Source organism: Miscanthus floridulus, chromosome 2 (genome assembly GCF_019320115.1).
Source record: "Miscanthus floridulus cultivar M001 chromosome 2, ASM1932011v1, whole genome shotgun sequence".
NCBI classification, from domain to species: domain Eukaryota; kingdom Viridiplantae; phylum Streptophyta; class Magnoliopsida; order Poales; family Poaceae; genus Miscanthus; species Miscanthus floridulus.
The window spans coordinates 64,318,874-64,343,631 of NC_089581.1; the positions used below are offsets into that span (position 1 = coordinate 64,318,874).

Here is a 24,758-nt window from a genome sequence, read left to right on the forward strand (position 1 = left end):
CATGTGCATCTAAATAAGGCCTCAGTTTGAAAGCAATTTTCCTCTATTGAAATACTGTTGTGGCAGAGCGTTTCGACGGCCGCTACGTCTCGTGGGCACGCTACTCTTGCTTTCCTCTCCGCGTGTCAGCTCTAGCTAGGTCTGTGAATCTATCGCTCCTGGTCAACTATCTTCTTGTTGAGAGATGGTTTTTTATGCAGCTTTAACACCACCGGTTCAGTTGCGGCTTTGTGCTCGGTTCCATTTTCCACCCCTACGGTTTGATTCTCACTCTCACGTGCACTCGAGGTGTTCTAGGAAACTGAAAGACCAGCAACTGCTTCATGATACTGCGTCCTAATCGGCCCTATTTGGAATCGAGATCTACGACCTCGCGGTGCGGTATCCCATCTACGGTTCTGTGGCCGTGATTTGGGAAATCGGCGGTGTAGTTAATTTCTTGTTTTTTTTTTCTCACCGGCGGTCGCGAGAATCATGGCCACCGCGGGTTGTTCGGTGGAATTTTCCGGTTTCTCACGTTGGGCGTCCAGGAATCCGATTATAATCAATTCAAAACAGGGCCATCTTCTCGTGCCTCGTGGACAATTTTATGTTGTTGGCAATGGCAGGTACTCTGCCATAAGAGGAGCAATTATTTGTATTTGTGGTGCTGATAAAACTGCATGTTATTGTATTAATAGATTCTGTAGAAATAATCGGTTCGGTTACATGCCGAACTCACGGCCGACGTTGGAATTTTGTTGCATTCGCGCAGTAAACTTGAACAGAGAACAGCCCCACTAATCTGCCAAACCCTGCAGCTTTCCTACGGCCCTTGCGCCGGCCATGATCCACACAGGTGTGCCTGGTCAGCACTCATGGACGCATCACAGTAATATTGCAAATGCTGCAGCCCCAAACTGAAGACTGAACTGCCCGGCTTGGTCTCGCCGCGTCACCCTTAGCGCCGCAAACGTCCTGCTGGACGATCGCCGCTAATCGTTGGACGGCATCTCCCCTGGAGGCTGGAGTTTGTGACTCGGCCTCGTCCGCCTCACATCCTGGGGCACGCGGCCCTCGTCTCCCGGGTGTTGTATGAGCTGCACCCGGGGCACTTCTGCCCCAGCACGTGGAACCGCACGCTCGAGGTCGCGCTGCAGTCGTTGCACAGGATCCATACCTGCGTCCGCAGTGTTCATTTGTTGTTCAGCTTCAGCAATCGGCATCGGACAGGTTCAGGCTCGTCAAACAGCCGTGCATTACAAAAGACTGTGGAAAGACGTAACGGGACGACGAACAAGGTTCAGAGAGAGGTCAGTTTCTTACCATCTTCTTCTGGTAGATGTCAGGCATTGGCGTCGCCGCAACCTCCTCATCGAGCTTCCACCACGTGGCGGACATGTCGCTGGCAGAACTCGAGCACACCGGGCACGAGAAGCTGCGAAGATCAAACAAGGCTGAGATCATCTTGACTAAAAGAGGATGTTATCACTTGTCAGGTCAGGTGACACAGTTTCTGAACTCTAAAGAGAACGGCACACTTACTGATGGTGCGCTCTCATCTCGTTCATGCACTCCAGATGAATTGTGTGCCCACATTGCAGCACACTGATATCCTTTGTGGAGTCGAACAGATACTGTAAAAGCAGGGAGGGAAATCTTTTTCAAGATCAAGAAACCGGAAAGTTCAGAGTGATGTTTCGTTGAAAAGAGGGTCTCTAACCTCGAAGCAGACAGGGCAGCTGTGATGCATTGCTCTTTCGACACAGCGGTGCGAATCCTTCAAGACATTGCTGTAGCAACACCCTGGCGGATGGCAACAAGGGAACCAGGGGTGTGAGTGAAATCTTTGTTGCACAGCATGTAATGGAATCTTATCTTAGCAGAAAGAAGTTCGTGCATAAACTTACCACATGTATCACAATGGAAAAAGTTATCGACGCCACCGGTTCTCGTTAAAGAAGACGAGGAATCCAAATTTATCATTTTGAACAATTAGCAAAATTTTAGACTTCTGAGCGGTAAGTCTAAGACATAGCTGTCAGTATGGTAGTTACCTGCATATGCCACATCCATCACAATGGTATTGGCCCTTTGAGATCTGGAACAGATCAGTATGTTTGTCAGATTAGGAAGCACGGGATATTTATGTAAATGCAGAAACTGACGTATAAAATTTAGATTCTTATTCATCATCTGGGATTTAAGTACGCTTACATCATCATCGAAGAATTTGCATATTTCACAGAAGTATTTCCCCATGCAGGCCCCACAGTTGGAGCAGTTCTGTTGCACCTGTCGATGGAAATGAACAGTTTTCATGCAGTTTGTACAACCAAAGATGAATGTTCCTGAGACATTATTGGTTGTAGTACTTTTTGGTAGACAACTTACATCCTGTTCTTTGGAGCAGAGAGAACAGATCGCCTGTAGATCAGTTTCAGTAATTCCATAGTCTTGATTCATATGATTTCAGTGATCAAAGGGAACAGTTACTGAAATCGTTATCTAGAAGAACATGCATGTGGTGTCTATGGTCACTCAGATTTAAAAAAAAAAACAAATGAAATGGATAATGACCCTGTTCGTTTCTCTTATAATCCGTCTTTTCCAGCTTATTTTTTTCAGCCGGAGCAGTGTTTTTCTCTCACAACAAATCAGCTGGAACAGTGTTTCGGCTTGTTTTTTCAGCGAAGTGAACGGAGCTAATATAATTACATGAATTGAAACGACATATATGCGTTATCAGGAAACAGGATAGGAACATTTATTGTGGATAGCCGGACGAATTTGAGGAGAACAAGAATCAGGCATTTACACCTTACTCTCCAAAAAAAAACCAAATACTCCAATGTTGTTTTGGAGTAACTTTTAACCAATGATCAGAAGTTAAAAACACTAGACCCAAATTGCCACAAAATTCTTCACTGTTTAGAAATGGGACAAGGAAATATTTGGGTGGCCGTTATATTCCTGCTTAATTGAAGACAAACAGCAACCAGACATGCGTACCCTACTATCCAGAAAAAGAATAAGAATCGAATATGATTGCTTTAGCCGATCGACGTCAAATTCACCGCTACTATGTCAAGACACCTGCTGTGACACGTCACTTGATCTTATAGATAGCAAACACGGCACTGATCATATCCAGGTCCTCAACTATGCAGCACTCAAATCAGCTGGAAGCAGTTAGACCCTGTTCAATCTGATGGTGAAATGTGCCTCTGTCGTATGTATCCCTTTCTCATTTTCCCTTTTTCTCCAATCTCCCAGACGCCTGTCCTTCTAGTGCCACTGTGAGTGACTCGGGCCTAAAAATCTCCCAGAAGCGAAGCTAAGCGCGGCGGCAGGGCAGGGCAGGGCAAGAAAAAGGCAGGGGCGATTGGGAGAACGAAGCTCCCGCTCGTCCGCCCGTGCGAGGGCTCGGCTCCGAGCAGAGCGCGCGAGGACTGGACGCCGCGACTGCAGATGATGGAGGGCGGGCCGCTCCGTTTTATAGGATGGGATAGATTGGATACGATAGTTGCCATCGGCATCGCCCATCCCATCCCGGGGGTGGTTATGTCAGGGGGTGTTTGGTTTCTACCGGAAAGTTTTAGTTTCTCTCCGTCGAATGTTTAATACATGTATGGAGTATTAAATATAGACGAAAAAAATAACTTTATTGCATAGATTGTGGCTAATTTACGAGATAAATTTTTTAAGCATAATTAGTCCATGATTTGACAATGTGGTGCTACAGTAAATATGTGCTAATGGTGTATTAATTAGGCTTAATAAATTCGTCTCGTAAATTAGTCTCCATCTGTGTAATTAGTTTTATAATTCACTCATATTTAGTTCTACTAAATAGCATCCAAACGTTCGATGTGACATGGACTAAAAGGAAACCAAACACACCTTAGTTAGCTGGCTGGGCACACGGAACGTAAACGAGAGATTGGAAAGAACAAGGGAGGAAAAGAAAAAAAAAACGCAGCCGGAACAGGCGGCCCTGGCTCGATGCATGCACTTGCTGCATTCGCATTTCGCACCCGGTCAGGTCATGTGTGAGTTCGAAAAGGCAAATGCAGGCATGCAGCCCAGTTGAGCGCACTAATCACTGGCAGGTGGTCACCCACACCACAGCTGCCGGGTTGAATTGAACGAACCTGTACGGCTGTCCCGCCCGCGTCGACGATGATGGTCGACAGCAGCGCGCCCACGGGAACGGGACGACAGCCTGACGGGGACGCGTGGGCCGCCGACCTATTGGTCTGCTGCGGATCAGGATGGCGGGCCATGTACGCGTCGGATGGAGGAGACGGCGGGCACGGAAGCGAGATCACGCCTCCAGCTCGGCCACCAGCAGATGGCTTAAGTTGGTTAAAGTGAGATCTCCGTTCTCATCACGCGGAAGAAAGCTCTCCGTTTTGGTCGCCTTCGGATTTTCAACGGTTTGAGGCCGCGCGGGCCCCATGCGCATGCGGGAAATTTTTCTATGTGACGGCGTCACACCTTTCTCCTAATATCAAAATGTTTCTGAGTACCTTCTAACATATCAACTAGTTCATCTTTAGTGGGTTCATCATCACTTCCACTTTTGTTATCATGTTCATCATCACATCCATCACTATGAGATTGTACCTTTATGGCAACTAGTACATCATGCGTGCCATCGCGCGCACCGGCAAATCACCTGGTTAAGACGTAGGTAAAGAGGATGTTTAATATTTGCATGAAAACAATATTAGGAGTTTAATGTAGATATGTCATGCACAAAAATAGAACGATTGGTGCTCTTTTTATATTTAACATGGTAAAACTATTGAGAATTGTAAACATGAAATGATTGATGTGGTAGATGACATTTCGTAGCAAAAAAATAGAAGGCAATGCAATAAACTATTTGAGGTGTTCACACTGCATGAGCAATATTCTAAAGCTTCTGTTTTCACACCGACCATGAAGCATGAGTTTTTTTTTTTCTCTAGAGTCACATAGAAATTAGAAACTAGAAGAAGGACATGGCATTTACCTTACGCGTGTATTTGCGTCTTCGTGGCCTACACCCATGAATTCTGCACCTAAGCAATCAGCCATATATTTATTGTTAAGTTTTGGTACAGCAGGTGTGGGACAAAACACCTTTTGAATAAAAGTAGCCGATTTGTGAATTGTGCTGAGGCATCTGAACTTGCTTGAATACTTTAAATGCATACAGAAGCAACTAATTAACTATTTCCAGATCTTAACATCCTACCTTCTTCATTTATACAGAACGCTTAATCTCTTGTTAAAATAAATACAACTGTTTCATAATCCACAAGATCGTGCTACCTTCCTGGTAGAAGCTTAGTAACTTCATAAATCAGGTCAACATACTATAAAGAGCGCAAACCACTTTTCTAGCTTGGTTGAGAAGGAAAAAGGCTTGGAAAATTGGCTAATCTACTAAAAAAAAGCATGCTAAAATCCCTGGAAAAAATATAAATAAAGGCACATGATCTCTGTTGGAACCATACTCTCTTATACTGAATGACTTCTGTCATCTAGATTTTTTTTCCTGTACTAAATGACTTCTATCATCTAATGCTATTTGAGTGGATTCATAAAAGATTGCAATTGGTATCACTCCAGTAAATTTGTTATACATAGGACTGTGGGGTGTTTAGGTACAAAGAATGACTGACTGGCTGCTATAGAATACAACCCAAAAAAACGAGGATTCAGCAATACTACACAAATGGTGCTACGTTACCATAGATCTTTATCGACTAAAACATCTTTTTTTTGTGACCTCTAATGCTCAGCGCCCAGATTAGGCCGTGAAAGAAGTTTTTTTAGTCTGAAAACCTAGGAGACAGCAAAACAAACAAGACAATGCACAACCTGAAATCGATAAGCTCATAATTTATCTCAACACAAGGTAAGCAATAGTGCTTATGTTGAAACATGGGTAGGAGTCATAATAATCTTAGCCTGTATTTGTATCAATCAGGTACAAAGCAGGAACACAAATGTGCTTTGATCTGACCGTCTGTACCGAATGTAGAGGTAATGTTAAAATGCTGGTTTATTTCCAAATTTCGTACGCCTTATAGGTCACACCCAAAAATCTGTAATGTTTTGCACAATGATTATGAGAATAGTGCTGTCCAGATATGCAGTTAATTAGGGGGTTGAATATGGCATTGGAAGAGGTACGTATTCTTGGGTAGCAAGCATTTGACAGCAGGCTACGGAACCATACAGGAAACCAAAGACATCATTCTACCTGAAAATAATAACGATATGGGTGCTGAAAATAATAACCATGCAACCACGAAACTAACGATGCTCATATTATTACCTTGCTGCAGGCAGCCTTGAAACTGAAGCATGACTGAGTTGGTTTTTCAGCAAGCATGGTCTGATCATGCACCCAAAAAAAGAGTGTGTTTGTGAAGATTAGCTATCTGGGAAATTAATAGCTGTAGTGCATCAAACTATGTCGACGAGATTATTTAAAACACGGATAGATCGATAAGATTGTTTATTGCAGCTAAAAAAACTGTTAAATATTTATGTCGCTCTGAAACGTATAAACTGAATATATATCATCAACGGGGGATGATGTATATGTAGAGGCAAAACGTCTTAAGGCACAGGTGGTGCTACCTTGTCATCAAATGTATGGTCCATGAGCCTTATGGTTCTGGCAGGCTGCACCATGTCACCAAAACATATGTACATGTACATGCTAGTCCTCCACGCATGCAGATGGCAGCCTGCAAAACAATAATAAATGCAATCGGTGCTTAGCATGTAAAACCAAATTCATGTACTCTGTCGCAGAGGCCGATGGTAAGAAAATAAGCACAAAAGTTAGTCATGCACGTGTTCGAAAGCAAGACACCAAATTGCATAGTGTGTAAACCTTTAGAATCATATAGTGGGAAAAATTAAGGATGTAATTTATGCACTAAAAGTATGCAGCAGGAATGTTTCGATGCAGGATGATTGTTTGTCGAGATTGGGGATTAACCTAAACATGAGGGAGATTGAAAGGAACCTGCGAACTAACGGTATCATCATGCTGAAAGTATTTGTACGTGTAAAAATTATGAGAGAATTCCTTATTTGACACTGAGAAAATGAGTCGTTCCTTTCTTGGCCCTAAAATTTTCTTCGTTTCCTATTTGACACTCACTTCAACTTTCATCCCTAATTTGACACTACCGTCAAATCCGTTAGCTAACGGTGTTAACTGGCTGTTAAAAAGACGTTTTTGCCCCTAGAAAAAAAAGCGGCGAAGCAAATTTGAGAGGAAAAAAAACCTGCACCTTTTTCTTTTGCAGCTGGGCGCATGCATCAGAAGCACTTCATCACCATGGCCTCCACCATCATCTTGATCATCATCATTTGCTCCACCACTTAGAATGTGCTACCCTATCTCATATTCACTTAGAGTAAATAGGTTAGTACATAGGGTTTCATCAATTTACCAAAGCCAAATTAGAGCTTTCACCAACTCAGCGTGTGCTGCTTGGCAGCTGTAACAGAGAGTATTAAGAGAGGGGAGGAGAAGAGCAGGGGACTTACTTGGTTGGCGTCGGAACTGGCGTTGAGCTGCGGCTCGAGAATTGCCGGCGACTACCAATTCCGCCGTAGTTTGTATCCACGTACATATTTTCAGTTCTAAAGTGATCTCGTAGCACTAGTATCGTTACAGAATCAGAGGAGGATGGACCTGCCTCGTATACTGTATACTTAAGTCAACCACGGTGGGAAATTGATCTACTCAGTACTGTGAGCGCACCTACACTAATGTATAGCTTCGCCACTATGGTTGGCCAAGGAACTTCGTTATTTTTTCCTTTAACCGGGGGTATATTTGCTATCCTCTCCATTTATCAATTTTACAAGTATCTCTACATTCTATGAACACACAGAAATTAAATAAAAAATCAGTTCTTGTTTCAAATAAATATCATGCATACCAAATGAAAGGTCCATGGACCATGGCAATGTCTAGAAATCACCGTGCCTTGAATTAATCCGTGATTATAGGTATATTAACCTCTGGCAGGTAAAGCCACATTTAAGTGTAAGCTTAAAATCAAAATTGAAGAATCATTGATTCATTATATATTTCAAGCATTCAAGACCACTGTATATATAATATAAGAGCAAGTTAGCCTACTAGTTTTTTTTTTTTTTGCAAAACACAGAGAAAAAGCAAGACACACTAACTATTTGTAAGCCGCATATTTTATAGCATAAAAATATAGGATAAAATGATGGAAATAAGATATCTGAATCTAACATATGCAATAAAAATCACATTAAAAGAATATTTAAATGCATAAGAGGACTCTAAAACTGTCAAGAGGTAACACTTAGATCCATAAACTTTGATAAATGTATTTCTATGTTATTAAACTTGCTAAATGGTGCTCCGAAGATTCGTACTAGCCCCTTTCGTTAAACTAAACCACCTCACCACATGCAACTATTGTAGCCATTATGCAAATGAATTGGGAGTGCTACTTCTCTTAACTTGTTTTTTTTTATCTTTCAGCCAAATATTTTAGGTTTTCAAATTGAAATCTACTGTGTAGGTTAGTTGGTGATCTTTTTTTTTTTTTTTGCTTTATCTTTTTTCAGAGCTGCAAAGTTTTTATCTTCTTCATTTCGGGTCGTCTTTAAACATTTGGAAGGCCCATGGACCACGGTGCTAACAGCCTGGCCCAAAATCACTTACCGCCTTCTCCGCACCGACTCGAGGTGGAAACTGGGCCAGTAATCAAGGGACTCAGGCCCGACACGAGAACCTCAACCAAAACCTCACCTCGGCACCGCCGCGACGCTCCGCGCCCCGTCCAGCTCCGCCGCCATCCAGTGACCCCGCCGCTCCTTGCAGCGGCGACGGAGGGGCCAGCCAGCCAGCCATGACGACCCGCATAGCGCCGGGCGTGGGCGCGAACCTGCTCGGGCAGCACTCGGCGGAGCGCAACCAGGACGCCACCACCTACGTCGGCAACCTCGACCCTCAGGTTAGGGTTCCCCACAACCTCTCGCTATTGCGACGCTTAGTAGATCCCCGCCCACGATAAAATATCCCTAAAGCACAGAATTACTTGTGTGAACTGGTGACCGGATGAGTAAGTCGCTGCTCCTTAATCGAAGGTACAGTGGCGGTGGCGCAACCATTTTGCAAGGACAGCGTGAGTGACGGCAGACGCTAGATGTTAACAAGTAATGAGACTGCGATTGAACGGTCGCTGGGAAAATTGTGCGTGTTTTGCTAGGTGGTAATGTTACAATCGTTGTTGTTAAAGTACATTGCATCTAGACTATATGTGAAGTGTACTGCTTATTTGTTAGGTTGGGATGAACATTGCTGTTTACTCTTTCAGATTCATATCAATTTCTCTGTACGCTCTATACAAATAGAACCATAGATCCGGAATACACATAGTAATCACATTGACAGTTACCTGATGGAGCACAACTTTGCTCCTTCTCCTGTATAGGAAACAATGAACATCCTGTAGTATATGGTCATATATTGTTTCTCCGGTTTCTGTAAATCCATGAACTGATGCTGATAGTTCTTCCATATCTGATAGGTTTCCGAGGAGCTTCTATGGGAATTGTTTGTCCAAGCAGGCCCTGTTGGTAAGTGGACTTTTTATGTATATATTTTTCTGTAGTGAGATGAGAGTTTTTCTGTATGTAACACTTTTGTCTTGCCCTATAATAGCATTTGTGTGTTTTGTTGCATAATTGCCTTTCAGCATTTCGTATTCTTGGTTTCTTTTGGTTTTTGACGGTCTATATTATTATTATTATGTAATTGAAGTTTTTTTATTTTGGATATCAAACAAATACATTTGTTTTTGGTTTTATTAACAGAATTAACATTCTTCCATTTGTAGTTAATGTGTATGTCCCAAAAGACAGAGTTACGAATTTACACCAGGGATATGGATTTGTAGAATTCAGGAGTGAGGAAGATGCAGATTATGTAAGTCTATTATTTTGCGAAGTCATAGTTGACCTCTTATATTTCCTCTAGCAGATCGCCACATCCATATTTAGTTACCCTTTTATCTAATTGTTTGCTTTCCACAGGCCATTAAGATTTTGAACATGATTAAACTATATGGTAAGCCCATAAGAGTAAACAAGGTATTTTCCCTTCATCTGTAGTACTTTATCATTATGGCTTTGAAAAAACAAGTATCATTTGAACATAAAATGATTGTGTTTTCTTATTCCAGGCTTCCCAGGATAAGAAGAGCTTGGACGTTGGAGCAAATCTGTTTATTGGCAATCTTGATCCGGTGAAGGCCTAAATCCTACTTTCTTTATTATCCGCTCTTCAATTCATCTGAATACTGAGTAATATTTTCATGTTTGCTTTGTTAACAGGATGTTGATGAGAAGCTGCTATATGATACCTTCAGTGCATTTGGAGTGATTGTAACTAATCCTAAGGTGACACACAGCAACTTTTATCTTCATGCAAAGTTATATTGATTTGTTGTTTTCTGCTAATGATCTAGCAGCCAAGCATAATATCTGATTTACGAGCAGCAGTCTTATATAAACGCCTGAAGCAAATACAAGTGATAGTTTATGCATAGAATCAAATGAATTCACTATAGTCATTTCATAATTCAATTACTTTCAAGGTCTTGTGTCACTGGAACTTCTGTGTAACAGTGTTTAGTCATTTTGAAATTATTAAGCGCTCATCAGATGATAGCACTATCTGCTTTCATTTGTACAAAATACAATAATAGCTGAGAGATTATCCCGTTTGATATTGCTCATAGATCTTTTTGGGTATTCTGTGCATGTCCCTGAGATAAACTCATCTAACCAGTCGTCTTGTAAGATGTCATGTGTCTATTATAAAATTGATGGTTTTAGGAGTAACACATCATCTGTATGCAGTGTCTGTTATTTTCTGATGAAACTAGTTGTCACCTGCAGTAATTTATTGATCTTCTTTTTCTTTTGTCAAAGATAATGCGAGATCCTGAAACTGGAAATTCTAGAGGCTTTGGTTTTGTGAGCTATGACTCCTTTGAATCATCTGATCAAGCAATAGAGGTAATGTATCCATCACACTGATTTCCTGTATTTCAATTTGCAGTGGTTCTGGCTGTCTGGCATTTGTTTCATGCTACTTTCTCTGCTATATTTTTCAGGCCATGAACAACCAACATTTATGCAACCGGCCAATCACTGTCTCTTATGCTTACAAGAAAGACACGAAAGGAGAGCGCCATGGCACACCAGCAGGTAATGTGTGGTCTAATTGATCCAGTTGATTCCCTGGCTACCAGCACATGGGTTACTCTTCAGTTCACTTCAATACTTATATTTCATCCTAGTCCAAACAGTCTCCAAGCAAATTGTATTATATGTATATCCAAGACAAATTTCCATTCTTGGTCTTGAGATCTGCTTGGTTCAGCTTTAAAAAAAATTGAGCTGAAGCTCCGCCAAACAGGAGCTAGTTCGCGAAGAAGTTATTTTAGCTCTTAAAAACTGGATACATATGAAATTCTTGAACTGACTTATCCTTTTACATTCTAGAGTTCCTTCATGAATATTTTTACACTCACAATGATCTAATATGTTGTTTACCATTGGCAGAGCGACTGCTGGCAGCAAACAATCCAGGATCTCAGAAGAATAGGCCACACACAATGTTTGCAAGTGGTCCGCCGACCCAAGGTCTTCCAAATGGTGGTCCCCCTGTGCCACGGCCTTATGGCAATGGCACAATTCCGGGACAGATTCAACACATTCGACTACCACCTCCACCTGTTGGACAATTCCCCCCTCCAATGCAGATGCATGGGCAACCTGCTTGGCCCGCTCCTCAACAATCTATGCCTCAACAATCTATGCCGCCCCCCATGACATCGCAACTCCAGTACAGGCTCCCAGTGAGGCCACCACCACCAAATATGATGCCCCCTCCGGTTGGCATGGTAAGGCCGCCACCTCCTCCCACTGGTATGTCAGCACCACCTATGTGGATGCCACCCCCACCCCCGCCACAACAAGGTGGAATGCCTCCGCCTCCCATGTCTATGCCGCCACCGCCTCCACCACCATCTGGTTAAGCACATGCAAAGGAAAGTACCGTCTGGTCAATGTGCAAGCTGTAACTGTAGACTAAGGATGCTGGTTCCTTTCATATATCTTCCCTGTAACTTGTCAACACTGGGTGAAAATGAGATTTCAGAGTTTACCTGACAGATACAACCTCAAGATTAACAACTATTTATGTTATGTTGAAGATGAATGAATTGGGATTGCCTGCTCACTTTTTGTGTTCTCTGATGCCATGATACGTTTAGAATGATCACGACGCATGTTCTGTTGCCACTGAATTATTGAAGGTGGGAATTTCAAACAAAGCTATTTGGGTCATAATTTTAGCCAACTTTTAGCTCTTAGATTAGATCGTGGTTGTGATGCACTTGATGGGAGGGTAGAAAGGTAGTTCCAGATGCTTCAGCGCTGCTAGATATGATCGGTATCACCAGTGGTGCAAGCGGCAATAGAAACTCTGTTTGAATTTATAGTCCTGATCTGATTTAGATGCTCTGTTGCTATTTTTATATTTTTCATATGCCATGGCTTTTATATAGTCGACGAAGCAGTGAGTTTTGGAAATTTTGAACAAGTGTTGTAGTGTTATAGTGTTATTATGTGGCTAACCATGATTTAATCATGGTGCTACTTCTCTGTCACCTTTTTGTTGGTTGAACTTGCTTTTCCATTTCATTTTTATTCCCAGAATTATAATGTCTTAGATATCACAGAGAGACCAGAGACCAGAGACCAGAGGTAGAATGAATCGTCCATTTCTCCTTGTAAGAAGTACAGTGACTAGCCTGGCAATATCCTCCCACCCATGTGCAACTTTACACATGGTTTCTGTTGCCTGCCTACCTCCCTACTAGGCTGCTGCTACTACTACTACCACCCCACAGCTACAAACTTTCCCTTCTCCCATTTTGCTACTACCTTTCCAATTGAGAATCATAGTGATGCTTCAGCGCTGCTAGATATATATATGTTACAACAAGCGCAAGCAGCATCCGAGCGCAATGAGGGTGATAACTGAAGAAATCAATGACAGCGCCGAGTGTGATCTGCATCTCTGATCGCCGCCGCCGTTGGCGTAGACCATCCCGAGGTAGCCGTAGCCGTTGCCGCCACCGCCAGTCCCCACGCCGGCGTAGTCGACGCCCCTGTACCCGGTTTCTTCGGCGTCGTTCCTGCCAAAACAGAATGAGTAACTCACTGCTCGTTACAAAAACAAAACACATGCATAAACAAATATACACCGCGAGAATAGCATCTACAAGTGCAAACTGAACGTGACAGTGCGTTTAAGTGCTGGTGAAGCTTAGATATCTACCACAGCTGTCACGAGCGCACAAGGAATAGGAATTCGATTCCGAGGAACGTGGTCTCTAGGACTGGGAGAGGGAGGGTGATGGAATACAACGTCCGAAAAAGCCAAAAGCCACAAGTTTTTCGCTGGGCTGGACATGGACTCTCGCCATTGGGAGACAGTGGGGGCAGGAGTGAACCATTCGGTCGTTCTGGTTGGACCGTTCCTAAAAGGCCACTTGTACTAGGATAACAATGATGCTAGCAGCAAGATTCACTATTTTAGCAAAGGACACTATTGGGATCAAGAACGCTAAAAGTGTATAGCATCCCAGTACCAGTAGAAGGATAATTGCTATATTCTAGGCCATGTGCATGGACTCGTTGCTTGTTCAGATGACAGGTCTGAGTGGTCTGGAATCAAAGTGACCATCGGAGCCCGGAATCATCATAGCCAGTCATACCGCCGAGAGCAGCCTCTCCCCAACCCCAACCGGCGACGGTGCTGGTCCACATTCCACAGCACAAGGTCACTCACACACACTAACAGGACAAGGGTGAGTGGACAAGTTAACAAAAGGGCATTGTTAATTTGTTTATATATGCAAAACAGCGCAGGATCCGGGGGACAAAACCAAAACCATCGACCAGTGGCGCGCATGTGGAGGCGCAGAGTGACTACGACTGCCTACCGCCGCACTCGATGTCCCATGCATACTACCCGGCGGCGGCGGGGACTATTTCGTCCTCGCTTCCCGGCAAAATAGCAGCAGATGCTCTTGAGCGTGCAAGGATCTTTTTGTCTAGGTATATGTTTTTTTAGAAGGGGAGGGGGCCACAGGTGTGCAGAGAGAAAGGGGCAAAGAAAGGAATTGCCTTGTTTAGATCACCTCCAAATTTTAAGTTTTTTCACTCTCTTTCCATCACATCAATTTTTAGCCGCTTACATAGAGCATTAAATATAGGTAAAAAAAATAACTAATTGCACAATTTAGTTGAAAATCACGAGATGAATCTTTTGAGCCTAGTTGGTCCACGATTGGACAATATTTATCAAATAAGACAAAAATGCTACTGTTCATCAGGTTAAAAATATTTGCAATCTAAACGTGGCCCTAGAAGAAATGTGAAGGACACGAGGATCGGAGTTGGAGCATCTGGCATCCCTTGGAAGTCTAATGCTCTGCCAAGCCTGGGCTCAGTTTAGTTTGCAAAAAATTTTACAAAATTTTTCATATTCCTCGTCACATCGAATCTTTGAACACATGTATAAAGCATTAAATATAAATAAAAAATAAAACTAATTACACAGTTTAGACGAAATCCACGAGACGAATCTTTTAAGCCTAATTAGACTATGATTGGACACTATTTGTCAAATAACAACGAAAATGCTACGGTACCCATTTTGCCAAAAATTTTGGAACTAGCACGGCCAGGCAAACTACTCTACTACCGCCCATGCACCAAGGACCCAGGTTTGTCGTCTGGTCTGGAGGAATGCGGTGGCCGGTAGGGATGGATGAGCGTCCTCTGCAGTGAACTGCACTGCTCGAACTGGTGTACTGGATCGGCAGGATTTTGATGGATCAGGGAAAGCCATATAAACGAGGGGAGGGGTTTTGTTTCCAGCTTTCCACCACGCGCACGGCGCACGCGGGAGCCGGAACGGCGAATTCCGCCGGAGAGTTCTCTCGCCCAGAGGCCAGAGCGTCTATATATGTAGAACAAAGGACCGAGGAACAAAGAACCGATGGTCCGGGCCGCCGTGAAGCGCGCGGAGCAGTCTGTCGAGCACTAGCATTAGCAGGGCCCCAGTCCGGGCGTCAGACCGATGGCCGTTGGAGGAAGTTAACAAAAGTCAAAAGCACCGTGTATAAAAAGACGCGCGATGGCGTCCTTACGCGGGCCCACATACCAGTGGTGGCGGGGTCCACCCGTCCGAGAGATATTTCCGAATTCCAGCAAGGAGAGGAGGGTCAGAGGGAGAGAGAAAGCTCCCACGGCAGTCACGAAGAACAAGAAGAGTTCACGGGGTGACGGTGACGTGATCCGGCGTACGTACCTGGGATCGCCGAGGACGCCGGCGTTCTGCGTGAGCACGTCGACGAGCGCCGACGACTTGGGGTCGGTGCTGGACGCCTTGTCGTAGATGTCCTCCAGCCCCTCGCCGGACGGCACGAAGAAGGCGCCGTTCACCATCATGTCGCCCTCCGTCCGCCAGTTCCACCCCGCCCACTGCCCCTCCGCCGTGTCCACCCGCTTCGTCACCTGCCATAGTGCCATGCCACACACACACACAGAGACATTGCACGTCACGTACCGTCGCATTCATCAACTTCCAACTCTCCCGTGCTGCTTGCTGCCCGCGCGCACGGGCGACGGGAACACTGCCAGCTGCACGCGTGACGCGCCTCGGGTGCTGCTGCTGGGGATGGGGACACTGGCAGACTGGCCGGGACCACCGATTGGGCAATTGGGGAAAACATGATGCGAGGTGGTGTTTGTATCAAAAAAGGGTTGAGGATGAGGAAGATGCGCCACCAAACATTCCCCACAGCCCCAGGCAACAACAACGGCCTCTTTCAATCCGGATCGAACAAACAGGTCAAAATGCTGCAAACATGCCTAGAAATGCCTCTCTCTCTCTCTCTCTCTCTCTCTTGCAACTCGACTTTGAGTTGGAAAACACAAACAAAACAAGGCTGGGACTTGGGACAGTGGTCACGATCCAAAATAAAAGAATGAAAACCAAGCCCAAAAAAAAACATTGGAAAGACACAGGCAGGAGAAGGCAACGCGAGGAAAGTCGTGCGTGCTTGCTGCCCGTGCTCTGCGCCTCTGCCCCCCAAGCGGAGCAAAGAACAGAGCAGCACGTAGGTAACCCAGAAGGCCAGAACGGCAACGGCCAAAGCAGCGCGAGCACACGGCACGGCATGACGGCAAGAAGCCAGCAGCAGCTCTGATGGCGAGGGCGAAGGGGCATGGCATGCTCACCTCCTTGGCGTTTGGGTCGGCGGGAGCGATGTAGCGGTTGCCCTGGCTGTTGATGGTGGGGGTGGCGCTGCCGCCGATGGCGTACATCTCCCACGACGTGTAGTCGTTGTTGACGATGTGGAAGTACCCCCGGCGGCAGCGGGGCATCCGCTGCACCAGCCCGGGGCCGAAGCGGTTGAAGGCGATGGTGACCTGCATTCCGGAGTCCGGGAGGTACGCGTCGCTAGCGCCCAGCAGCATCACCTCGTCGTGGTGCGCGAAGTAGCTGTTGGACACGGTGATGGCCGTGGATCCCATGATGGCGTCCACCAGCCCGTCGGCGCACCGCCACAGCGCGCAGTGGTCCACCCACACGTCCCGGGCGCCGAACAGCGAGATGCCGTCGCCGTCCGACCGCGTGCGCCACCCGTAGTGCGTCGGCGACGACCGCACGTTGGCGTTCCCGGCGGGGACGCAGTCGTGGACGTGCACGTTGTGGATGATGACGTTGGACACGTACTGCAGCGTGATGCACGCGCCGCCGCCGCCGATGTGCACGTTGGCGCCGCGCCCGTCGATGGTCTTGTAGCTGTTCATCAGCAGCTCCTCGTTCAGGCGGATGGCCATGTCCGACGCGAACACGATCCACAGCGGGCCTTCCTGGATGGCGGCGTGGCGGAGCGTGCCCGGGACCGGGTTCACGGGGTCGCGGTCGGAGGAGTCCGTCACCACGTACACCGGCCCGCCCTTGCCGCCCAGCGCGTTGCGCCCGAACCCGATGCCGCAGTCCGCCAGGCGCTGCCGGTCCTGGCGCCAGTCCGTCCCCGCGCACCGCCAGCAGTCGTCGATTGGGTTGCCCGTCATGCACCCGCCGCCGCCGGCAGCCCCGGCCTCCTGCATACGCCGCCGCGACGTCGCCACCTTGCTGCCGGAGATAGACGACAGGGCATCGCATTCAGCATCAGCAGAACCCACCTTTTATAAAGGCCGCAGCTTTGCAGCAGCAACGGCTTGAAAAAGACTGAATTTGGGTGAACTGTACCTGTGGAAGTCGGCGACGACGGCAGCGGGGTCGGGGAGCGACGAGTTGAGGAGAGGGAGGGCCGAGGCGGCGGCGGCGGCTGCCAGCAGGAGGAGGGAGAGGGCAATGCCGGTGGATTTGGGAGCTCGGGCCATGGTTCCTTGGCGGATTAGATGGGCCAGAGCCAAGATGCAGTGGAATTTATAGCAATGCAGGGGAGTGGCAGCGGGGTGAGGCTAGTGGGGGCATGGATTCAGGGCCCGGGACGAAGCTCCTGAGATTTGGAGCTTGGGATTGGGGCACCAATGGCAGCGGGGGCAAGTGGTTATGGGAGCAGCGAGTGTGAATGGGGAAGGGGATGAACGAACCGAGGTCTGTCTGAGGCGCAGACAGGGGAGGGGAGGGAGAAACCTGAAACCGGGGGAAGAGAGAGAAAGAGGGAGGTGGTGATTTGGAATCACCTTGGGGAGATTGCTTGCTTGCTTGCTTGTTAAAAGACGTAAAGGGAAGGGTTTGAGGATGAGAGAGTTGCGTGGGGCGGAGATGCTAGCACCAAAACGGTAGATAAATGCAAAATTGAGTGCTTCTTTGTTTCTCTACTTTTTTTTTTGAATGACGCGATCCATTCCGTAGTGTGGTATAATTGTTGTTTCCGATTTCTCATGTCTTGTTGAGTGGAGCGAAGGAAAGTATAATCTGGAGGTGCAAGATCTTTACGTGCCAAAACCCAAAACCCGTTTCCCTTGCATCCACCGAGGACCAAGAATGGACGGCGCGTAAGCTACAAAATCCTTTGCTTCCGTAGATTCATTCACCATACCAACACAAAAAAGGAGATATCCATCCATGGCTTGGGATAAGATTAATCATGTTCGTTGCTTTTCTTTGGAGGCTTGGCCGGCGGAGCTCGTCAATTTTGACGCCTTAGGCCACTGTACAAGCGTATATATAGCATTCATATAGAGTCAAAATACAAGTTCTAATAAAGATAGATAACAAAACAGCTCATAAATACATAAGTTTATAATATTATCATAATTCCATACTTGAATCCATAGTATAAGTGGTGGAAACGTGAAAATAGGTTTGGTTTGCCCTTGTCTCTTCATTCTGCAACTCTAAAAAATGATATAATCAATTAATCATTGCAATTTCTACTAGATCGGAAAGAGAACATTAAAATAGCACTTAAATTTGAGAATGTGCTATTACCCAGCTTCAGTCGGTGTTCTTCGATTGCATAATTGCTTTGCATTGGCAATGAACAGAGCCACAGAGAGCAGAGTCCCAGAGGCAATAACATGATACACAGACTCACAATCAGGCAGTAAGGACCGAGGATGCCGTCTAGAGGGGATGAATAGATGTTTCTAAAAATTCAACCTTTTAAAATGCGAAAACTATTAGTGTTGGACTTGGAAACTCTTGATCAGAGAAATAAACCACTCATGAGTTAACCAACAGAGTAAACAAGGTATATAGAGTATATCTAGGAGCTACAACCATGTAACACAAAGTTAAAGGAGTGAATAAACAAATTCAGCGTAGGGCTGAAATACCAGACACGTTCGGTATGAATATTCACGTGCTGGGCGCGTTAGCCCCCGAAATGCTCCTTTTGGTTCCTCCTTGCTTCCAAGTTGGAGGCACTATCTAGCAAGCTGCAGGCACTTTCTAGCAACCTGTATACAAGTTTAAGCAACACACACAAGGATCTCAAATGCCAAATGAAAAAGAAGATTGAGACACAGTGTTTGTTTTACCGAAGTTCGGACTTCGTCGAGTCCTACTCTCTGTTGAGGGGGCTACGAGCGATCCAGTGAAGGTCAGTTTTAGAGGACCACGAAGGTCACTCTAGCCGTAGTCTTTTCCAACTCATTTTTCCTCCTTCCATTAGCTTGATTCCTTCCCTTGCGGTGGTGGAATCGAACCGGTACAAACTTTTCGAGGCACACCAGAATGTCTTGGGTGCCCTCCAGCGACGCCTAGCCGTCTAGGACCGAAGAATCCAAGAGTAACAAATGCAAAATCACGAGATCGATAATATGCACAAGTGCTCAAGGGTGGCTTGCTCTCAAATTTGAATCTCACTCAACCCACATGATGGATTTTGCAATTTTCAATTAATCACTCACTAAGAGAGGGTTGGAGAGTGTTCTCAATGCTCAAAAACGTGGGAGAGACTCAGTAGAATCAGCAGCTATGGAGGTATTAACCCCTATACCCTTACAGCTAGGCTTGGGCCGGCCCGGACCACGGGGTCTGGCCCACTAGAAGACGACGCGCGGCCTGGTCAATCTGCTCGGAGTCCCACGCAAGGAATCAAGGCAGACTTGGAGATCAAGCAAGATCTTGGTCGGTTAGAATAGGAATCCTTATCCGGCCACCTATGGCAATTGTAACTGGTTAGGATTAGTTTCCAGATCTATAACTCTGCTCCCTAGACTATATAAGGCGGGCAGGGGACCCCTCTCAAAACATCTCATTGACATACAACAATACAATCAGACGCAGGACGTAGGTATTATGCCTTCACAACGGCCGAACCTGGATAAAACCTCATGTCTGTCTTGCGTCACCATCTTGTTTGTAGCTTGCGCATCTGTCTGTCGATAATCTACTACCTTGGGCATACCCCTAGGTAGACTGCTGACCATATTTCGTCGATAGTGGCACACTAGGTAGGGGGTGTGCGTACTGCTCTCCAGACAAACAAGATGGTCATCATCCTCGGTTCCATGGCTATGCCGAACGGCCTCACGTTCACCATCGGCCAGATCACCTGGACCACTGGCTCCGACAACTTCATCGCCATGACCACGGAGGAGGCGCAGATCCAATCTGCGTCGACCACTGCTTCACCAGCATCAGCTATGGCTCTAACCACGTTGGATCTAGATTTGGCCACACCAGCATCGTCTTCAGCCACGCCGACAACCCATCGTCCACTTCCTTGCTACAAAGGGAGGCAGATCGACAACACCGACCTGCTCGACTCCATCGATCAGGTCGGCACCAAGCTTGCTGAAACCCTAGCTCTGGTAGATTCAATTCAAAATCAACCTACCGAGCAGGTAACAACTACCCACAACAGATCTACTCGGTACGGATCTCGTGGTCACATCTACTCCCAAAGGGCGCTCTGTTCGTCGCCGACTAGCCCCCGCGATGGGTCTCCAGCTCTCCGAGTGCGAAGCCTTGATGGAGAATTACCAGGCTCAGCCCTATGGCCTGCGCAACTTCGTCAACATGGTCTGGATTGAGGAGTATTAAGAAGGATCGGTCCACATAGTTCAAGAGGGTGGCTCAAGCTCCCCGTCCGGCATTGCATCTAATGGCTCCATCCACACCAAGCTCCATCATCATGACAATGAAGGAGTTGAATACGATCTGGATATCCGAGACCACGCCCCGGGGTTCCCACGATTCTCATCCTTCCCACCAAGGTGAGGAGACTTGATCAATGTTGTAAGTAATGATGAACCACCGATAGTTGGCGAAATAGAACAAGAAAGGCTAGCACACGAAGCACGCAATATTGACTGGTTTAATCGCAGACAAGCCAAAGTCAAGGCAAAAGAGGAGGCACAACGCATAAGGTTCCAGCCACACGATCTCAACAATGCCTTTGATAGGGTAGGGGAAAAGCAGGTCTTCAGGACTCCAAGCGCCAACATAACTGTTGCTATGGCGACAATGCAACGACTACCCAATACCCCAGAAATCTAGACAATTCGTGATGATGTACAAGCCTACCTGACGGCTGCTATAGCCCAGACCGCAGAGATTGCAAACCAAGCCCAGACTCCATCCGTCTCAGTCAAATCAAGCCGTAGTCGCCAGTACTCAAGTCGCCCACAGTCACCCAACCAACGTGGCTCGCGCAACAATGACCCATCAGACAACTATCAAGGCGGAAATGGTGGTCATGATGGTGGTCGGGATGACAACCGCCGCAACAACTGGGACGATAATTGACGAGACAATCGCGATAATCGCCATGATAACCACGATCATAGGGTCAACCAGCATGGCAATCGAGATCGCCATGACGGCAATAACGATCTCCACCATTCACTCAAAGAACGCGATCTGCGCGATCGCATTAACCAAAGGGCCAATGATCGTGCATCCCACGAAAGCTATCGCCGTATGGAATATGATACTACCCATGGCCCTCCGGGTCTGAAGCAGTTTACTCCTCACCTTCATCAAGTCATATGGCCCAAAAACTTCAAGCTCAAAAAACTCCAGAAGTATGACGGCAAGGAGAACCCCGAGTTATGGGTCATGCTCTACGAAACCACGTGCAGATCAGCCATGGCTGACGAGCATGTCATGTCTAATTATTTCCCAGTCGCCATCGGCCATGTAGGCCACCAATGGTTGGTCAGCTTGTCGGTGAACTACTTTGATTCTTGGCAAGAGCTCAAGCAAGCTTTCATCGACAACTTCATCGCTACTTGCGAATAACCCGGCAACAAATATGATCTGCAGCAGATTCGAGATCGCAAAGATGAGCCACTACACGAGTACGTCCGACGCTTCTCGGAGATGCGCATCAAGGTCCCATCAATCTCCGACAATGAGGCAATCGAAGCTTTCATCACTGGTCTCCGCTTCCACGATGCCCTAAGGGACAAGCTCCTCCGCAAAAGACCTGAATCGGTCACAGCGCTTCTAGCCACTGCTAAAAAATATGCAGATGCCGATGATGCTAAAAAGATAATCATCGAAGAAGCAACAAGGGTTCCACGCTCCAACCACCCCCACACCACGACGACTACTGCGGCAACCGTGGTCAGAACGATAATTTTGATCGCTGCAACCAGCGCAACGATTCCCACGACCACCGTGACCAGCGTAATCGCCATGACGATTACATGGGCAAGCTTGCTCGGGGAGATGACAGCGAAGTCAACACTATTAAAAAAGGTGGCGGACGTCGCAACTATGAAGAAGACTATGCCAAAGCATTGAAAGGACCCTACCAGCTCCATCCCAAGTCAAACCATATCATGGAGAATTGTCGTGTTCTCAAATCTATCTACACGCGCCAACAGGCTCCGGATACATCCAACAAGCCTAACAATGTAGGGGAGTAGCGTAACGAGAACAACGATGATGAAGACATAGATCCCCGTCACAAGTACATCAAGCCAACTGACCGCATCCACACTATCATTGGGGGCAAAGTGTCCATTGTGACCAAACAAGAATGCAAGCTGCTCGCCCATGCTTGCTTGAACGTGGCCAACACCGACAACCTCATCGCCGATCCACGGCTCCCTCCTTGGTCTCACCACGAGATCTCCTTCAGCAGAAAGGACCAATGGGCTGCAATACCTAAGCCAGGGCATTTTCCTCTGGATCTCGATCCTTGTATCAACAAGGTTCAGTTCAATAGAGTGCTGATTGATGGCAGCAGTTCCATCGATATACTGTTCAAGAATAGTTTGCCAGCCCTAAAGATAACCCAAGCTGATCTCAAGCCATACGAGGCACAGTTCTAGAGTGTTCTCCTCGGACAGAGCTCCACACCTCTTGGGCAGATCATGCTACTTGTGCAATTTGGTACCCCAGACCACTTCCGCACTGAAAACATCAACTTCATGGTCGCTGACTTCGAAGGCACCTACCATGCTATCCTTGGCCGACCAGCGCTCACCAAGTTCATGGCCATACCTCGCTATAGGTATTTGATGCTCAAGATGCCTACTGAGAAGGGGGTTCTAACTCTCAAGGGCAACGTATACGTAGCTTACACCTACGAGGATGGTAGCTTCAAAATAGCAGAGGCTCACGACCTCTCTATTTGCATGGCTGAGACCACGCTCGATGCCAAGAAGACCCCAACTAACCACCTGGAGATCCTAGAGCTCGAGGCCCCACGCAAGAACATCAAGTCCAAAGAGCACAAAGCGATCCAGCTGGCCGATGGTGATCCCAGCAAAATGGCCCTTATTGGGGCCAACCTGGATCCTAAATAGGAAGACGCGCTCATTAGGTTCTTGAGGAGCAACGTGAGTGTGTTCATATGGAAACCCGCTGACATGCCTGGTGTACCTCGGAACTTGATCGATCACTCCTTAAATGTTGATGGCAAGGCCAAACCTATCAAGAAGAAGCTATGATGATTCGCTCGTGACAAAAAGGAGGCTATTAGGGTAGAAGTTACACGGCTTTTGGCAGTCGGATTTATCAAAGAAGTGTATAATCCAGAGTGGTTAGCCAACCCATTCTTATATGCAAAAAGAATAATGAATGGAGAATATGCGTTGATTACACTGATCTCAACAAACACTATCCTAAAGACCCCTTTGGCTTACCTCACATAGATGAGGTCATAGATTCAACTACCGGTTGCGAGTTGCTTTCCTTTCTCGATTGCTACTCTGGTTATCACCAGATCGCTCTCAAAAAGGACGACCAGATCAAGACATCCTTCATCACGCCCTTCGGCGCCTACTGCTACATGACCATGTCGTTCGGGCTCAAGAATGCCGAGGCTACCTACCAACATGCCATATAGGCCTACCTCAAAGACGAGATAAAAGACGACCTCATTGAGGCTTATGTTGATGATGTAGTTGTTAAAACCAAGGAAGCATACACCCTTGTTGACAACTTGTAACGTACCTTTGCAGCCCTTAACACATTCCAATAGAAATTAAACCCAATGAAGTGCATCTTTGGTGTTCCATCTGGTATATTACTCGGCAACGTCGTCAGTCACGACGGCATACGCCCTAACCCAGAGAAGGTAAAAGCTGTCTCGGACATGAAGCCACCCAAAAAGGTGAAGGATGTTTAGAAGCTTACTGGATGCATGGCTCCCCTCAGTCGTTTTATATCAAGATTAGGCGAAAAAGGACTACTATTTTTCAAGCTGCTCAAAGCATCCGAGAAGTTTGAGTGGTCGAAGGAAGCAGACGCTACCTTTACACAGCTGAAACAATTCCTTACATCCCCTTCGGTTCTCACTGCTCCCAGAGAAGATGAAACCCTGCTGCTTTACATTGCGACAACTAATCGAGTGGTCTCCACTATCATAGTGGTCGAGCATGACGAGCCCGATCATGTTTACAAGGTACAGTGACTAATTTATTTCATCAGTGAGGTGCTCAATGAATCCAAGACCAGGTACCCATAGATTCAGAAACTGATCTACGCCATACTAATTACATCCTAAAAGTTGAAACACTACTTCGACGGATATCGTGTGGTGGTCATGACTAAGTACCCTCTGGGAGACATCATTCACAACAAGGATGCAAATGGGCGCATCGTCAAATAGGCAATGGAGCTATGCCCTTTCTCCTTGGAATTTGCAAGCCGCACTACAATCAAGTCTCAGGCACTTGTCGATTTCATCGTCGAGTGGACA

General features: G+C 46.4%; 3 protein-coding genes across 3 annotated transcripts; 1 reads left to right on the forward strand and 2 right to left on the reverse strand.

The window, feature by feature from the left end:
- Positions 1–1,033: 1,033 nt before the first annotated feature.
- On the reverse strand, positions 1,034–4,265 carry LOC136536644 (E3 ubiquitin-protein ligase RZFP34-like). The gene is made up of 9 exons (XM_066528867.1): positions 4,106–4,265; positions 2,374–2,435; positions 2,197–2,274; positions 2,037–2,080; positions 1,890–1,930; positions 1,703–1,785; positions 1,525–1,616; positions 1,306–1,417; positions 1,034–1,159 (listed from the first exon to the last, which is right to left on the reverse strand). Exons 1-9 carry the CDS (start codon positions 4,263–4,265, stop codon positions 1,034–1,036), a joined length of 798 nt encoding a protein of 265 aa, XP_066384964.1.
- A 4,487-nt stretch (positions 4,266–8,752) lies between these two features.
- Positions 8,753–12,295, forward strand: LOC136538994 (uncharacterized). Its single transcript, XM_066530918.1, has 9 exons — positions 8,753–8,999; positions 9,576–9,624; positions 9,885–9,973; positions 10,081–10,137; positions 10,230–10,292; positions 10,381–10,446; positions 10,981–11,067; positions 11,166–11,259; positions 11,617–12,295. Exons 1-9 carry the CDS (start codon positions 8,895–8,897, stop codon positions 12,090–12,092), a joined length of 1,086 nt encoding a protein of 361 aa, XP_066387015.1. The 5' UTR covers positions 8,753–8,894; the 3' UTR covers positions 12,093–12,295.
- A 537-nt stretch (positions 12,296–12,832) lies between these two features.
- Positions 12,833–17,883, reverse strand: LOC136538995 (probable pectate lyase 5). The gene is made up of 4 exons (XM_066530919.1): positions 17,393–17,883; positions 16,372–17,275; positions 15,440–15,645; positions 12,833–13,256 (listed from the first exon to the last, which is right to left on the reverse strand). Exons 1-4 carry the CDS (start codon positions 17,524–17,526, stop codon positions 13,055–13,057), a joined length of 1,446 nt encoding a protein of 481 aa, XP_066387016.1. The 5' UTR covers positions 17,527–17,883; the 3' UTR covers positions 12,833–13,054.
- Positions 17,884–24,758: the final 6,875 nt, after the last annotated feature.

Coding starts and splice junctions, on each gene's coding strand:
- LOC136536644 (XM_066528867.1), bottom strand. CDS start 4,265: ATGGCCCGCCATCCTGATCCGCAGCAGACCAATAGGTCGGCGGCCCAC. Junction 1,931..2,036: donor GATGGATGTGGCATATGCAG/GTAACTACCATA, acceptor TTCTTTAACGAG/AACCGGTGGCGTCGATAACT. Junction 1,160..1,305: donor ACATCTACCAGAAGAAGATG/GTAAGAAACTGA, acceptor CTGCGGACGCAG/GTATGGATCCTGTGCAACGA.
- LOC136538994 (XM_066530918.1), top strand. CDS start 8,895: ATGACGACCCGCATAGCGCCGGGCGTGGGCGCGAACCTGCTCGGGCAG. Junction 10,447..10,980: donor TGATTGTAACTAATCCTAAG/GTGACACACAGC, acceptor CTTTTGTCAAAG/ATAATGCGAGATCCTGAAAC. Junction 11,260..11,616: donor GCGCCATGGCACACCAGCAG/GTAATGTGTGGT, acceptor TACCATTGGCAG/AGCGACTGCTGGCAGCAAAC.
- LOC136538995 (XM_066530919.1), bottom strand. CDS start 17,526: ATGGCCCGAGCTCCCAAATCCACCGGCATTGCCCTCTCCCTCCTCCTG. Junction 17,276..17,392: donor GTCGTCGCCGACTTCCACAG/GTACAGTTCACC, acceptor TATCTCCGGCAG/CAAGGTGGCGACGTCGCGGC. Junction 15,646..16,371: donor CCGACCCAAACGCCAAGGAG/GTGAGCATGCCA, acceptor GCACTATGGCAG/GTGACGAAGCGGGTGGACAC.